Here is a 16,902-nt window from a genome sequence, read left to right on the forward strand (position 1 = left end):
TATTGAATGGTTTGCCTTGGAAACAAACAGAGATCATTCTGTCATTTTTGAGATTGCATCCAAGTACTGCATTTTGGACTCTTTTGTTGACTACAAGGGCTACTCCATTTCTTCTAAGGGATTCTTGCCCACAGTAGTAGATATAATGGTCATCTGTGTTAAATTCACCCATTCCAGTCCATATTAGTTCACTGATTCCTAAAAGGACGATGTTCACACCTGCTGTCTCATGTTTGACCACCTCCAATCTACCTTGATTCCTGGATCTAACATTCCAGGTTTCTATGCAATATTGTTCTTTACAGCATCAGACTTTACTTCCATCACCAGTCGCATCCACAGCTGGGCGTTGTTTTGGCTTTGGCTCCGTCTCTTCATTCTTTCTGGTGTTATTTCTCCATCCTTCTCCAGTAGCATATGGGGCACCTACTGACCTGGGGAGTTCATCTTTCAGTGTTCTATCTTTTCCCCTTTTCATACTGTTCATGGGGTTCTCAAGGTAAGAATACTGAAGTAGTTTGCCATTGCCTTCTCTAGAGGACTGTGTTTTGTCAGAACTCTCCACTATGACCCGCAGGGGCAGGGGCTCTGGGTGCTGCAATCCTGGGTGTGGCATAAGCTGCCAAGCAGATGACCCACCAACTGTGAGCGTGTAGGAGTCTCCAGTGGAGACGTGGGTTGGCGGTGGCCTGCTGCAGGGTCCAGGGTATGTTGTGTCAAGGACTCTTTGAAGGACGTTGCCATTATCTTCATTACCTCCACCTAGCCTACCTACTCACAAATCCTTTCAAATATTAGTACTTGTGGAGTTAAGGAGTTGTATAGGTGAAATATTAATATTGAAACTTTGGCATGCAGATATACAGGCATAGCTCAGAGATATTGCATGTTTGATTCCAGACCACCGCACCAAAACAAAATATTGCAATAATGTGAGTCTCAAGAATTTTTGGTTTCCCAATACATATAAACAGCTATGTTTACACTATACTGCAGTATATTGAGTGTGCAGTAGCATTATGTCTAAAAAAAATCAATGTACAAACAATTCATTAAAAAATACTTTATTGCTAAAAAAGTGCTAACCTTCATTGAGCCTTCTGCAAGTTTTAATCTTTTTGCTGGTGAAGCGTCTTGCCTTGATGTTGACGGCTGTTGACTGATCTGGGTGGTGGTTGCTAAAGGCACAGCTATGTGTTAGTCACTCAGTTGTATTTGACTCTTTGTGATTCCATGGACTGTAGCCCACCAGGCTTTTCTGTCCATGGGATTCTCCAGGCAAGAATACTGGAGTGGGTTGCCATTTCCTCCTCCAGGGGATCTTCCCGACCCAGGGATTTAACCCAGGCCTCCCACATTACAGGCAGATTCTTTACTGCCTGAGCCACCAGGGAAGGCTGGGGTGGTGTCTGGCAATTTCTCAAAATAAGAGACAATGAAGTTTGATGCATTAATTGACTCTTCCTGTCATGAACCATTTCTCTGTTACATGCAATGCTGTTCAGTAACCTTTACCCACAGTAGACCTTCTTTCAAAATTAGTCAATCCTCTCACACCCTGCTGCCTCTTTATTAACTTAGTTTATGTAATATTCTAAAACCTTTGTTGTCATTTCTATAATCTTCATAGTATGCTCACCAGGAGTATATTCCATATCAAGAAATCACTTTCTTTGCTCATCCCTAAAAAGCAACTCCTCATCCATTAAAATTTTGTCAGGGACTTCCCTGGGGCTCCAGTGGTTAAGAATCCACCTTCCAATGCAGGGGTTGTGGGTTCCATTCCTAGTCGGGGAACTAAGAGATTCCACATACCATGGGGCAACTAAGCCTGTGCACCTCAACTAGAGATGTCCTCAAGCACGAAGACCTAGTGCAGCCAAAATACAAAACAAATAGTTTTATCATGAGCTTGCAGCAATTCGGTCACATCTTCATGCTCCACTTCCAATTTTAGTTCTCTTGCTATTTCCACATCTGCATTACTTCCTCCCCTGTAGTCTTGAACCCATCAAAGTCATCCATGAGGGTTGGAATAAACTTTTTCCAAACTCCTGCTGATGTTGATATTTTGACCTCTTCCCATGAATCATGAATAGTTCTTAATGGCATTTAAAATGATGATTCCTTTCTAGAAGGTTTTCAATTAGCTTTCCTCAGATCCATCAGAGCAATCACTACCTATGACAGCTATAGCATTATAAAATGTATTATTAACTATTAATAATAAGTCAAAATTACTCCTTGATTCATGGGCTGCAGAATGGATGTTCTGTTTGCAGGCATCAATTAGTCTCAATAGGGGACAGAAGAGGATGAGATGGTCAGATAGCATCACTGACTCAATAGACATGAATTTGACCAAACTCTGGGAGACAGTGGAGGACAGAGGAGCCTGGCGTGCTATTGTCCATGGGGTTGCAAAGAGACATGACTTACCAACTAAGCAACAACCTCTCCACCAGAGCTCATGGGTGACCAGGTGTAGTGTCAGTGAGCAGTAATATTTTGAAAGGGGTCTTTTTTTTCTTTTTTCCTGAGCAGTAAGTCTCAACAGCAGGCTTAAAATATTCAGTAAATCATGTTAACAAATGTGCTGTCATCTAGGCTTTACTGTTCCATTTATGGGCAGAGGCAGAATCAGAGTAAATTTAGCACAATTCTTAAGGGCCTAGGATTTTCAGAATGGTAAGGAGTGCTGGATTCAATTTAAAATCACCAGCTGCATAAGCCCCTAACAAGAAGAATCAGCCTGTCCTTTGAAGCTTTGAAGCCAGGCATTGACTTCTCCTCTCAAGCTATGAAAGTCTTAGATGGCATCGCTTTTGTATACAAGGCTGTTGTGTAGTGTAGCCTCCTCCATTCAGCACCTGTTGCTTCATCCTGAACTTTCATGATGTGGAAATGGCTTCTTTCCTTAAAGCTAATTAACCAACCTCTGTTAGATTTTCTTCTACAGCTTCCTGATCGCTCAGCCTTCAAAGAATTGAAGAGAACTACAGCCTTGCTCTCAGAGAAGGCAATGGCAACCCATTCCAGTACTCTTGACTGGAAAATCCCGTGGACGGAGGAGCCTGGTAGGCTGCAGTTCATGGGGTCACGAAGAGTCGGACACTTACTCAGCAACTTCACTTTCACTTTTCACTTTCATGCATTGGAGAAGGAAATGGCAACCCACTCCAGTGTTCTTGCCTGGAGAATCCCAGGGACGGCGGAGCCTGGTGGGCTGCAGTCTGTGGGGTCGCACAGAGTCGCACACGACTGAAGCAACTTAGCAGCAGCAGCACAGCTTTGCTCTGGATTAGGCTTTGGTTTAAGGCAATTTTGTGGCTGGCTTGATCTTCTGTCCAAACCACTATTACTTTCTTCATCTAAGCAATAAGGCTATTTTGCTTTCTAATCATTCATGTGTTCACTGGAGTAGCACTTTTAATTCCCTTCAAGAACTTTTCCTTTGCATTTACAATTTGGTTAACTGGTGCAAGAGGCCCAGCTTTTGACCTGTCTCAGCATTTGACATGCCTTCCTCAATAAGCTTAATCATTAAACTTAATCATTTTTAGTTTTTGACTTAAAGTGAGAGATGTGTGACTTTCACTTGAACACCTGGATGCCATTAAAGGGTTCCAATTGGCCTGATCTCAGTATTATTGTGCCTCAGGGAATAGGAAGGCCCTAGTAGAGGGAGAGAGATGGAGAAAGGCTTGTTGGTGGAGCAGTCAGAACACAAATATTTATTGATTAAGTTTGTCATCTGACATGGGTACAGTTTGTGGTGCCCCCAAACAATTACAGTAGTAACATCAGTGGATAGGTGTTACAATAGTAACATCGCAGATCACCATAACAAATAATGAAAAGGTTTGAAATACTGCAAGAATTACCAAAATGTGACAAAGTCAGGAAGGAAGCAAATGCTGCTAGAAAAATTACTGGCTTGATGCAGGGTTGCCACAGATCTTTGATTTATTAAAAAACAAACAAACAAAAAGCCAAACAGTATTTGCAAAACAAGATAAAACAGGTACATATAGATGTAAAGTCAGTGACTAACTTCACAGCCCTGGTGTCATTCTCCTTAATAACACCAAAAGACACTCAGCTGTATGGGGCTGCTTGTTTTCCTTAGAGGTAAGGACAACCCAAGCTGACTATTTAAATAGATCACCTTCAAGTCACTCATTCTTATTTACAGAAAGCATCTCTCCATCTCCCCTGGAGGGTATAAACCGAGAGTGTCTGCTCCACAGCAATCCAGACAGAAAACGGAGTCTCTTCATGTTTTCAGCATGTCAGCAGTCAGAGCTCTGAGGCATCTGCTGTTTCAATTCCATCTTCAGGGGGCTTCTTGCCTTCTTGAACTTTGTAATTGAAGTGGAGGTACTCTGCTTTGCTACTCACTGTAACCTCAGTAGCCTTTGAACTTTCAACCTACACCCTCACCACCACTTCAAGCCTGTCCTTTCCAGGGATCTGAAATGTAAAACAAACGCCTGGGCTTAGTGGTGTGCGTGCAGGGTCAGTCACTCAGCCATGCCTGACTGAGACCACCTGGACTGTAGCCCACAGGCTCCTTAGTCCATGGAATTTCCGAGGGAAGAATACTGGATGAGTTGCCATTTCCTTCTCCAGGGGATCTTTCTGACCCAGGGATAGAACCCATGTCTCATGCATCTCCTGCATCGGCAGGCAGATTCTTTACCACTGAGCCACCTGGGAAGCCCTAGTTAGTGGTGACAGACACCAAAATGATCATAACTTCCATAATGGCTTTTTCATTTTGGCAGACCACCTCATGTTTCTCAAAGGGCTTCCACTTAAAGACAAAACCTTCAGAACTTCTATGCTTTTTGGAAGCAGATATCTGAAATATGGAAGTACTGTTAATGAGCCCAAGCTTTTACTGCTCTCTGCACTACAGGCTAATAAATTAGAGGAAAGCTGTGGGGGAAGAAACAGTGACTCATTAGAAAAGTCAGCAAACCAAGGAGATGGTGGACTCATGCCCCTAGAGAATAATCTTGCCCAAGTTGGAATTCATGCTTCTTTTACACTAAAAGGGGAGAGAGTAAAGTCAAACACTTCCTGTTTCCCATTAGCCTCTGAAGGGATGTGCTAATTTCTTCCTCCTTGCAGTCATTCTCAGGTGGGCTTCGGCACCTGTGAACTAAACAAAGTTATTTTAGCTTACCCATGAACAGAGCTGAGTGTAGTGTTCAAACTTTTAACTGGCAACTGCTAGGTTTTTTAGCATTTATAGATTCTCCTGCCTGGGCAGACACCTTGAATGGCTTACCATACAATATTTTATTTTATTATTTTATTTTACTTTATTACTTTATTAATTATTCTATTATTTATCTTATTTTAGCCATGCCATGTGGCTTGCAGGGTCTTAGTTCCCCAACACAGGAATAGAGCCTAGGCCCCGCTGTAGTAGAAACACAGAGTCCTAACCACTGGACCACCAGGGAATTTCCTACCATACAATATTTTAATAGGCCTTAATTTAAGCCTGCTTCTGGTAGCCATTGATTCATAGCAGAGCAACTGGCAAGGCCTTATCCCAAGTTAAATCAGTCTCTTGATATATTTAGAGACATCTCTTTTTAATGTATGGCTCATTTCCTTAGTTTCTTTTTCTGTTGATTGTGCTTTTCAGGTTGAATGTAGCTTTAACGCCTTAATCTAAATCAGTGGATAGTTTCCCTAAGAGGGCTTTAACCACCTCAGAGATTTTTTTGTCCGGGGGGGTATGCTTTCACTCATTCTAAAAATGTGCCCACACAAACACTAACGGGTTGTCTGAAGTTTCTTGCGATCCAAGGCATCTTAGTAAAGTCTAGTTTTCAGTCCTTGGCGGGACAGGTTCCTCTGTGTTGTGTCTGGGGAGGTCTGACAGCAGTCTTTAGGTTATTTTTAAGACCCTGGGGGAAGAGGGCTCTTGTCTCCTTTTTGGGGATTTTCATGAGCTCCAGCTATAGGCTTAACGCGTTCTGGTGGAACTCTGATGTCAAGATATTCCAGTGAAAAACTTCAGGGTGAGGTCTATCCATTAATCAGCTTGTTCCCCACTGTCCAATTTACCCTGGGCTCCTGTGGGGAATTAGGCACCTCAAGCCCAAAGGAGGCCCTGGGCCTCTTCATTCAGAGGGTTCCTCACTTTCTCCTGCATAAGATGCTCAAGTCTTTTATTGTTGCCTTCTGCTTTAGCTGAGGGCAATCTGTTTTCCTCTGTTCCTCCTCCTTACAGTAAGACATTGTTCCTTCCTCAACACTTACCTCTTCAGTTCCTTGCCTCTGGGAATCCAGTGCCGCTGCCAAAAACTTGGCATTTCATCTTGCTTCTTCTTTCTTCTATTGTTTTCTGTTGAATACTTTTAAAAGCAACATCTACCAATTGAGAAGGGTTCATTCTAAAGGTACCATCTAATTTCTGCAACTTGTTCTTGATACCTGAGGCATTTTGCCCAAAAAGGTCAAATTTCCCACTCTAACATTTTCAGGGGCCTTGGGACCTGCGTCAGTATGACATCTGTAGCCCTGATAAGTTCCTTCCAAAAATTCAGAAAGGTCTTCATTTGTTTTGCAGAATTTCTTGAATTTTGTTCAAACTCTTGCTCTGGTTTTCGTTTTCAGAGCCCTGCCAAGATGCACTAATAAGTAATGCTTGAATAAGGGCATTCTTCCCTCACTGGGGTTCTAATTTGGGTCAGCTGTGGGTTCTGCCAAGTGGGCTTCAGGTGTAGAAGATACGTATAAGGAGGGTTGCAGTATTTCCAACTAAAGATAAACCCAGCTGGCTAGTTGTTTGCTTTTAGGCCCCATAAGAGATATTGGTGCAAGGGAAATTGCCAGGTCTGGAAAGTGGCTCTTGGCCCAAATTGGGTGCCCTGTCGGGTCTTAGATGGCGATATCAGACCAAGTCCCAGTGACTCAGAAACTAACACAGAATTTTCTAATTGACCTCTATAAGGAGGGGAAGTCCTACTCCTCTGTGTCAGGAACTGGAACTGGATAGGAGCAGAACTGAGAGAAGGGGTGGATATATTGGCTTAACGGCCAGAGAAGTTAAGGTCTGAAGCAACAGATCATCATTTTCATTCCCTTCTTTTCTCTGATAATTGTATAAATGCTTGCACATAAAGGATTTCACCATTCTTCCCTGTTTCTTCACAAAATAGCTATAGTCATTTGAAAGCTACTGTAAAACCAAAGCTAGCAATTGATCTATTAAAAGGATGCCCTTTTTGCTTTGGCACCAACCAATGGAGATTACAATGTAATTGGACAGAAACTGGATTACTGCCATGACAAACAATTTAAGATAATTAATGACTTATACCATTTCCAGGATATACCAGAATTTTAGAAGTTCCATATAAATTTCTAGAATGTGTGTATTAATAACATTTACCCAGACTCCCCTGGTGGTTCAGTGGTTAAGAATCTGCCTGCCAATGCAGGGGATGTGGGCTGGATCCCTTTTGGGAAGATTTCACATGCCAGGGGGGCAACTAAACCTGTGTGCCACAACTTCGAGCTGCAAGTACTGAGTGTGAGTCACAACAACAGAACCTGCATGGTCTAGAGCCTGCAATAAGACCAGCCACCACAATGAGAAGCCCATGCACCACAAAGAACAGCCCCCACTTGATGCAACTAGAGAAAGCCCGTGCACAGCAATGAAGACCCAGCACAGCCAAAGAGAAAAAAAAAATTATCCATGTAATACAATCTGAGAAGTTTTATCACCACTCATTTGACAATGCCTCCTATGCAATTAAACAACTCAACCAAATAAGCTCACTTAGTTTAATATTCTTCTCTGAGAGAGAAAGCAATTTGAGATGTTCCAGGGACCCTCCAGGAACTCCCAAAGTTAGCCAGAGGTCAAATGAACTCCACTTAGAACTTGATCTTTGGGAAGCTTGTCAAAAATATTAAAAAGTTTTAACCAGTGATAAAAGATCTCAACGGCAAATACAGATCATTTAAAGAAACTCACAATCTATTACCAAAAGCAGTTCAATGTGCTCGCTTCGGCAGCACATATACAAAAGCAGTTCAATATTTTAAGAAACCTCTGTCCTCTTAAGAGAACAAATTCAGGTTTTGTGCCACTTTTAAGATTTATTTTTTCAATTATGTTTAATCTTATTTTAGAACTTAGTTTAGTTTCAAGTTATGAAAATCTGGAGAGACTCTTTTTGATAGATATTCCCAAACCATTATTCCCACGGAGTTTATCCAAAACTCTTCATTTACCTCTATTTTAATTAAAAGCTTTTGTAACAGGAATAATAAGGTTGTGTTTGATTTCTAATAAGCCTAGGTACATTAAAAGTATTTTACTTAATGTTGATGACTAAATGCACATCCGTATCAAACCAACAAGCCTATGCTAACACTAGATATTAATACTGAATATTTCCTAGATCACATGAACCTCAAACTTATTGTGGCCAGTTTCTTTTAGCTTGAGTATTTATATAAGCACTTAATTTTCTTTAAGCTAATTAAATAGAGTTGACAAATTATTATTGGGAATGCAACCATAACACATGTACAGACACAGGGACCTCATAGTTCCCATTCCAAAATTTTAGCCATGAACTGGGTACAACAATGTAAAACCCACCAGTTACAAAAGAGACTGGATTAAAATTGGGTTTCTGGCAAGTAAGTCATCTGTTTAGATGGCTAGAGCCTTTCATATATTTATGGAAAAGACAATTATATTTCTATTTATAGCTTTTGGTGATTTTAAGAGCCAAATGGAAACTTTCTCTTCTTCCTTGGAATGTCCCACTCTTGGACAAGAACAGACAGGTTTTTTCCTTGTTCCTTTCCTCCATTTGACATCAGTAAAAGTTTTAAGTATCACAAAACTGATTTGGCTATCAATGAAGAAATAGTACCAAACAAAATGAAACTTAAAAACTTAAAAACCTAATGGACTTTAAAAACCTAAACCTAAATAGAAAATCCTAAATAAACCCTCAAGCTTGGTCTTGGAGTTTTGCATGTACCCATGACACAGGAGACCATCAATGACATAATTAACACAGCAAGGGCAGCAGCACCTGGTGCACAGGGTCCCGAGACAACCTGCCCAGCCCCTCTGTGGAGATCCTGATAGGTGTTGTGGCCACACATTGTTACAATAAATATCATCTTCCTCTCAGCCCTGGGTTCATAGCTGTCCTCAGACCCCTTAAAACGTGATTTAGACGGCTTTCTTTAAGGATGGTTTAAACATTCCCATTTTTAAAGATCGAAATTCAAGACAAAACACAAACGGCACACAGAAATACTAACATCCAAAGAAATGAACTGGTTCACCAGTCAGGTGAAAGTCCAGCAACTCTTTCTTCTCTTCAGCAGGGTACCCAACTTAAATACAAAACAAATAGGTTTGTTCTGGAGAAAAAGCCCCAAACAGAGGGAAAATAGTTTCTAGCTGTGTGCACCAGAGTGACTTACCCTACTGGATGGAACCTGTCGGAGTCCAAAGGATTCTTTGCTCCAACCGCGAAGTGCTGGGGCAGCCAGTGTCACTTTGGTAAACTCTGAAGGGAAGATCCTCAAGACAAGTGGTCCTTGAAACTGCTAGGAACTTACCCCAGAATTCTCCAACTGAGGTCAGTTGGCCACGAGCAGAAAGGTCCCTGGACGGCTCACCAAAACTTGTTACCAAATCCAAGCTCTTACTGCTTGCCACACAGCAGGCCAGTAAATCGAGAGATAAGTTGCTGCGGCAAGGTCTAGCAAGCAAGGACTAACACTTTATTCAGAAAGTTAGCAAACTGAGAAGATACTGGACTTGTGCCCTCAAAGAACGATTTTGCCTGAGTTAGAATTCAGGGTTCTCTAGAAGGGAGGGAGTAGAGTCAAACACTTGCTGGTTCCCGTCAGCCCCTGGAGGAGGGGTGTGTTAATTTCTTCTTCTCTGCAGTTGTTCACCGGTGGGCCTCGTCAGGATGCTTTCTGTGAGCTGAACAAAATTCTTTTAGCATAATACTCATTACCTGGAAGGCAGGGTTCCTAGAAATAGGTCATTATGTATTAAGCTTGTTGGCAACATCCCTTTAGTGATTAATTTGTAAAAGAATATAAAAAGTTCTTCCCTAAAATGCTATGCTATGCCAAGTCACTTCAGTCGTGTCCGACTCTGTGTGACCCCATAGACGGCAGCCACCAGGCTCCCCAGTCCCTGGGATTCTCCAGGCAAGAATGCTGGAGTGGGTTGCCATTTCCTTCTCCAATGCATGAAAGTGAAAAGTGAAAGCGAAGTCGCTCAGTCGTGTCCGACTCTTAGCGACCCCGTGGACTGCAGCCTACCAGGCTCCTCCATCCATGGGATTTTCCAGGCAAAAGTACTGGAATGGGGTGCCATTACTTTCTCCCCTCCCTAATATAATGTTATATAAATAAATCTTAGAGAATCCTAATTCCCATTGGAGGATGCTTGTGAAAAGTTGCTTGAAAGTTGTACAGTCTATCTATTCCTCCACTCTAAAGTACACCCCTTAAAGAAGGTACCTGTATATAATGGAATAGTATTCAACTAGAAAAAAGAACAAAATAATGCCATTTGCAGAAACACAGATGGACTTGGAGGGTATTACGCTAAGTGAAATAAGTCAGACAGAGAGAGGCAAATATTGTATGTCACTTGTATGTGGAATCTAAAATATGACACAAATAAACCTATCTGTGAAACTGAAACAGACTCAAACATAGAGAGCAGATTTGTGGTTGCCAAGGGGGAAGGAGGGTAGCAGAAGGACAAATTGGTAGTTTGGGGTTGGCCGATGCAAGCTATTACATATATTAGTAGAATGGATAAACAATAAGATCCTACCATATAGCACAGGAAACTAGATTCAATATCCTGTGATAAACCATAATGGAAAAATGGAAAAAATAGAAAAAAGAATGTATATGTATGTATAAAGAATCACTTTGCAGTCCAGCAGAAATTAACACAACATTGTAAATCAACTACACGTCAATCAATGCATCTTTGACTTAATTACATCTTACCACAGCCTGATACTGTTTGACACTCATAGTTTGAGCCCCTCACCCGAATTACTTTTACTTGTTTGGTATACCAGTGTTGCACTATTGGTTTTCAGTGCAGAACGTTATTTTTGAAAATCAATAACAATCAATCTATTAACCGATAGGCTTTTTAAAAATCCTTGAAACTGGTTTTTGCCCTCCCCCGCCATCCCTACCTCCTCATTCAGGCTTCAGGAAACATTCACTGCCTTAGAAAAGGGATTCGAAAAGAAGTTAGAGAGAAATAACAGTGAATTGTCAGCCTCTGAATTTCAGAATGAACTTGCTAGCCTCATAGCAGAGATAATACTTTCAGAAAATAGGATTTTAAGCCTCTCAAGTAGCAATTTTGAGGTTAAAAACCTCATGACCGTGAGGAACTAGGATATGAACCTTGTTGCATAAATAACACATTTGGGGATGTTGTGGGGAAGGGGGCTAGGAAAAACCTGAATGGATGGAGACTACTCCTGCTGCTGCTGCTAAGTTGCTTCAGTCGTGTCCGACTCTGTGCGACCCCAGAGATGGCTGCCCACCAGGCTCCCCCGTCCCTGGGATTCTCCAGGCAAGAACACTGGAGTGGGTGAGACTACTCCTAGTTGACTGAATTTCCCCCAACTAGACTAAGATGACATTTTTTTCATCAGGTGATTTGGGACCCAGGGTTCAAGGCATAAATTAAGTAAAATACAAAGTACTAAAACCAGGCTTCCCAGGTGGCACTAGTGGTAAAGAACACACTTGCCAATGCAGAAAACATAAGAGATGGGTTCAATCCCTGGGTCGGGAAGATTCCTTGGAGGAGGGCATAGCAACCTACTACAGTATTTTTGCCTTGGAGAATCTCATGGACAGAGGAGCCTGGTGGGCTACAGTCCATATGGTCTCAGAGTCGGACACAACTGAAGCAATTTAGCATGCACAAAGTAATAAAGAAAATCACATTCTTTGCCTATTTGAAGTCATGAGGGTGTTTGTACCCTTACACATCTTTGTGAAACATACTCTTGCCCTGAGCGGGAGATATGGAAGGTTGTTGCTATATCAGAGTTCTCTTGGGGAGGCCCCACAGGAAAAAATTCTTGGGTCTCAATATTGGGAGTATTTTCTTCCTCTGGGCAACCGGCTTATTTTTAGTCTGGGAAACTGACTCATGGATCTGAGTGAATGCCTCTCCTAATTCTGGCTGCATGGAAGCAGGGAGTCAGCTCTGAGCCCCATCTGCCTTTTGCAGTGGGGAGTGCCTCACAGCACCCATTTCATCTGCTACTGTCAGCCTGGTGACTGTTTCTCCTGCCTGTTTCCTTCTGCGCTATGCCTTTATTTACTCTCAGTCTGGCTGGACTTTCTGGGTAGCGGACCCTGAGACAGAATTTAAGGTTCAAAATATTTATTAAGGTGTACCCTTGGAATCAACATTTATGGGAGGAAGTGGAGAAAAATCAAGATTGGGGAGGGGGAAAAGTTTAGCTTTGATGTAGCCCCAGTGATAGCCTCAGCTGACCCCAGGGAGGGCTCTGGAGGTAGAATGACCCTTCTTTTGTTGTCGTGTCTGACCCTTAGTTCAAATTTGTGCTGCAGCACCAAGTTCTTCACTGGAGAAGGGTCTTGGTAATGCATTAGTGCTATAGACTGAATGTTTGTGTCCCCTGAAATTCATGTGTTGAAATCTAGTCTCTGATGTGATGGTGTTTGGAGGTGGTACCTTTGGGAAGGAATCAGGAGATGAGAGCACAGCCCTCATGAATGGAATGAGTGCCCTCATAAAAGAAACCCAGAGAGCTCCCTCACTCATCCGCCACATGAGGATACAACAAGAAGATGGCCATATGTGAACCAGAAGCAGGACCTCACCAGACACTGAATCTTCTGGCCCCTTGTTCTTGCTTGGTATTTCAGCCTCCAGAACTGAGAAACAAATGGCTGTCATTATATGTCACCCAGTCCAGGGTGATTTGTGAGAGCAGTCTGAATGGACTAGCACAGTCAGTGTCCACCACAGTTATTTTTAAAATCTACAACACATTTTTTTTGTTGTTGTTAAAAAAAGTCATAAATAACTTTTGGAACAAGGGCACAAATAAGTCATTAAAAATAAGTGATCCTGTCCTCATTCTTGCTTACTTATGTTGTCTCTTACTTTATCTTTGATCCTGAGCCTTTGCAACTTGGTTCCCTAAAACTAAAATGCGCTCTCTCCTCTTTGACTGGAGAGTGTGAAAAGACAGGTCTACTAGAGAAGAAAACTGGATTCCTTCTTCAAGGCCCAGGATATTATCATCTCTTCTCTGGAAGAGGGTTTGCGACCCCTCCACACTGTCTGCTGCCTCCTTCTCTGTCTCTGCCAAGCCTGTGACATCACACTGTCATTATCCCTCCTCTGCAGACAAGACCTTCCTTCAAACTGACCTCCTCTGAGTGTTCTCTTTACAGAACTGTGCTACGACCTAATCGAGTGGTGTCAGAATCCAGAGAGTGGATTCCTATTCATCTCCAAGTCCTATAATTTTTATTTCAAAAATACCTCACCAACCCTCCATTTCTATTTCCAGTGCCACCCACTCCTTACAGTCTCTTGCCTGTACTATATTAGTAGCCTCCTATCTTTCTCCCAGTCTCTATTCTTGCTTTCCCAACAACACATTCTCCACACAGCAGCTGGGGGACTTATAAAACTGCTGCTCTAATCATGTCACCCTAGTTTAAGCCTGCCAATAGCTCTCCCTCTGGGCTGCATGACTTGCCCATCTCCCCATCTCACCATCCTTATCAGTATTCCTCTCCTCTCTGCTGTTTTCTGGACACGCTGGCCTGCTTTGATACGCCAATGGACTGTGACTTTCTCCTCCCTGTGATCTTCTCTGATTGTGATCTTCTCTGATTGTGATCTCTCTTCTCTTCTGCTTTTCCTTCACCTTTCCTGCAGACTAATAACTCCTGTTGGTCCTTCAGATCTCAGGTCAGATAAAGAAGATAAGCTGTCCTTACCTTCCAGATGAGGTCAGTCCTTTCATTTCATGATCTCCATCCATTGTGCTTCCTTGAAGTACTGGTCATATAACAATTTCATAATTAATTAAGGAAAGATTTACCATCTTTCTCTTCTACTAGAATATAAATTCCACAAAGGTTGGGATATCTTGATGACCACAGCATTCCCAATGCCTAGCACAGGATCTGAACATTTTTGCTGTTGTTCAGCGGCTAGGTCATGTCCGACTCTTTGTGACCCCATGAACTGAAGCACATCAGGCTTCTCTGTCCTTCATAATCACCTGGAGTGTGCTCAAATTCAAGTCCATTGAGTCAGTGATGCGATCCAACCACCTCATCCTCTGCCACCCCTTCTTCTTTTGCCTTCAATTCCAGCATCAGGATCTTTTCCAATGAGTTGGCTGTTCACATCAGGTGCCCAAAGTATTGTAGCTTTAGTTTCAGCATCAGTCCTTCCAATGAATATTCAGAGTTCTCTCAGGGAACTACTCAGTGGTGGGAGGATGCTCTGGTGGTGACCAAAATGGGAAGGAAGTCTAAAAAAGCATATATATATATGTATATATGTAGCTTCCCTGGTGGCTCAGAGGATAAAACGTCTGCCTACAATGCAGGAAACCCAGGTTCGATTCCTGGGTTGGGAAGATCCCCTGGAGAAGGAAATGGCAACCCACTCCAGTATTCTTGCCTAGAGAATCCCATGCACAGAGGAGCCTGGTGGGCTACAGTCCACGGGGTCGCAAAGAATTGGACACGACTGAGCGACTTCACACACACACATGTATATATGTATGTATGTATATAACCGATTCACTTTTCTATATAGCAGAAACTAACACAACATTGTAAAGCAACTATATGCCAATAAAATTTTTTTTAAAAAAGAGGGGCTTTCTGCTTTGCTTTACTTAACAGATAAATAGGTACTTATTTACTGAGTCTTTTAAAAGCATCGACAATTTATCAGTCGATGCCTTGGCATAGTATCTGGCATATATTGGATGAGCAATACATGGTTTTGGATGGATACTTTGAATCAACTATTTGGTTGTCTTGGGGAAGAGGGAGTAGAAATTTTGTGTGGCTGAGTGTGAGAGATTAAGACCAAAAGTTAGAAATTACCAAAAGGTAAGAATTTTCCAAAAAAAACCAAAAACAAAACAATACAAAGGATGAGTAACTTAACAGGAATCACATCCAAACATTTCTATTGGATGTTTTTGGGTTTGGGGATGATGGGTAATTTTTGTTGTATTTTAATAGTCTTTTTCTGTATTTTCTGAATTTTCTACAATAAATATTATTTTCATGATCAGAAAATATCTATTTAAAAAGCACGTGGACTAGTGGTAAAGTAATGCATTCTCTGTCCCTAGGAGTGCTTGAGCAGCTGGAAAGACACCTGCCAATGATGACAAGCTTGGACCCCATGTACTCTAAGGTTCTTTTAACTCCAACACCCCATTATACTGTTAACTGAATGATAAGTGCCAAACCCCCTCTCTTGGAAGAACTTAGCCTAGTTTCAGAGAAGGCAATGGCACCCCACTCCAGTACTCTTGCCTGGAGAATCCCATGGATGGAGGAGCCTTGTGGGCTGCAGTCCATGGGGTTGCTAAGAGTCGGACACGACTGAGCAACTTCACTTTCACTTTTCACTTTCATGCATTGGAGAAGGAAATGGCAACCCACTCCAGTGTTCTTGCCTGGAGAATCCCAGGGACGGGGGAGCCTGGTGGCTGCCGTCTATGGGGTCACACAGAGTCGGACACGACTGAAGCGACTTAGCAGCAGCAGCAGCCTAGTTTACCTGTCTTACACTCTGTCAGTGAATGACTTCCTTACAAGGAAGCTCACAATGACAGTATCCACTGCAGTGGAATTTGATTTATATTCACCTGAGGCTGATATAAAAGGAGGATTTCTGGATAGTGTAGTGGTGTCAAGAACATGAATACATAGGTAAGGGATGTTTGCATGGAAAAGCTTAAGTTATCCCTCTGTGAAATGTTTTAGTGAGTCCTGATTAAAACGGTTTCAAAATAGCACTTAAATACACACATACCCTAAGTATTATATTTCATGGTTAACCTTTTAAGATAGATGTTTCCAGACTGTGCTTTTGGTTAAATTAAAAAAAAAAAGATTGACTTACTCAGACATTGCTTTTCTCTCTTAACAGAAAAGACATTTAGAACATTTTCTCCATATTACAATAGCTTTGAATAAGGAGGAACAGAATATTCCCAGAGGTTATCAAGTGTGTATAGTGAATTTCCATTAAGAACAGTGCAAGACACACTAAGTTCTTCTGATTACATGAAGTCCCAGCCTAATTAGATAGTTAGAGCAATAGGGACAATGACATAACAAGACTGATTTCTACAAGCTACATGTGAGAATTGTTTTGCTGTCACAACTCCTGTGTAAAAGAATATGTGGAAGTATATGTGTATAAATGTATACTATACTGACAAATGTGTATTATCCTGATGTAAGTGGACTGGTGGTTAAAAAACAAAACAAGGCAAAGACAGATTCTAAAAATATTCTGAAAGTAAAAATTAGAATTATTATTATTATCTGCCCCCTCCCAAGTTTCTGGTGAGGTCTTTTGGGATTCTGTAATTCCTATTAACAAATACGTTTGTCATTTGTTTGAGTATTTTCCATTTTTATGTTATTTGCATATTTTATAACTCTTTTACGTTCTCAGTTGCTTAGTTGTGTCTGACTCTTTGTGATCCCATGAACTGTAGCCCAGCAGACTCCCCTGTCCATAGAATTCTCCAGGCAAGAACACTGGAGTGGGTTGCCCTTTCCTTCTCAGTACTAAAG

General features: G+C 41.8%; 1 protein-coding gene and 1 long non-coding RNA gene across 2 annotated transcripts in view; both read right to left on the bottom strand.

Moving 5' to 3' along the window:
- Positions 1-3,704: 3,704 nt before the first annotated feature.
- LOC147379393 (uncharacterized) lies at positions 3,705-7,918 on the bottom strand. Its single transcript, XR_015160696.1, has 2 exons — positions 6,283-7,918; positions 3,705-5,167 (listed from the first exon to the last, which is right to left on the bottom strand). It is a non-coding gene; the product is annotated as an uncharacterized LOC147379393 (long non-coding RNA).
- A 1,622-nt stretch (positions 7,919-9,540) lies between these two features.
- Positions 9,541-16,902, bottom strand: part of VEPH1 (ventricular zone expressed PH domain containing 1) — a 300,739-nt gene continuing 293,377 nt past the window's right edge. Inside the window, exon 14 of the mRNA XM_086391814.1 lies at positions 9,541-9,997. Within this exon, the coding sequence (XP_086247940.1) occupies positions 9,938-9,997 (60 nt within the window). The 3' untranslated portion in view covers positions 9,541-9,937. The remainder of the gene's footprint in view (positions 9,998-16,902) is intronic.

Source organism: Bos grunniens, chromosome 1 (genome assembly GCF_055505025.1).
Source record: "Bos grunniens cultivar Pamir isolate PY7600 chromosome 1, Bosgru_T2T1.0, whole genome shotgun sequence".
Classification (NCBI taxonomy): Eukaryota; Metazoa; Chordata; class Mammalia; order Artiodactyla; family Bovidae; genus Bos; species Bos grunniens.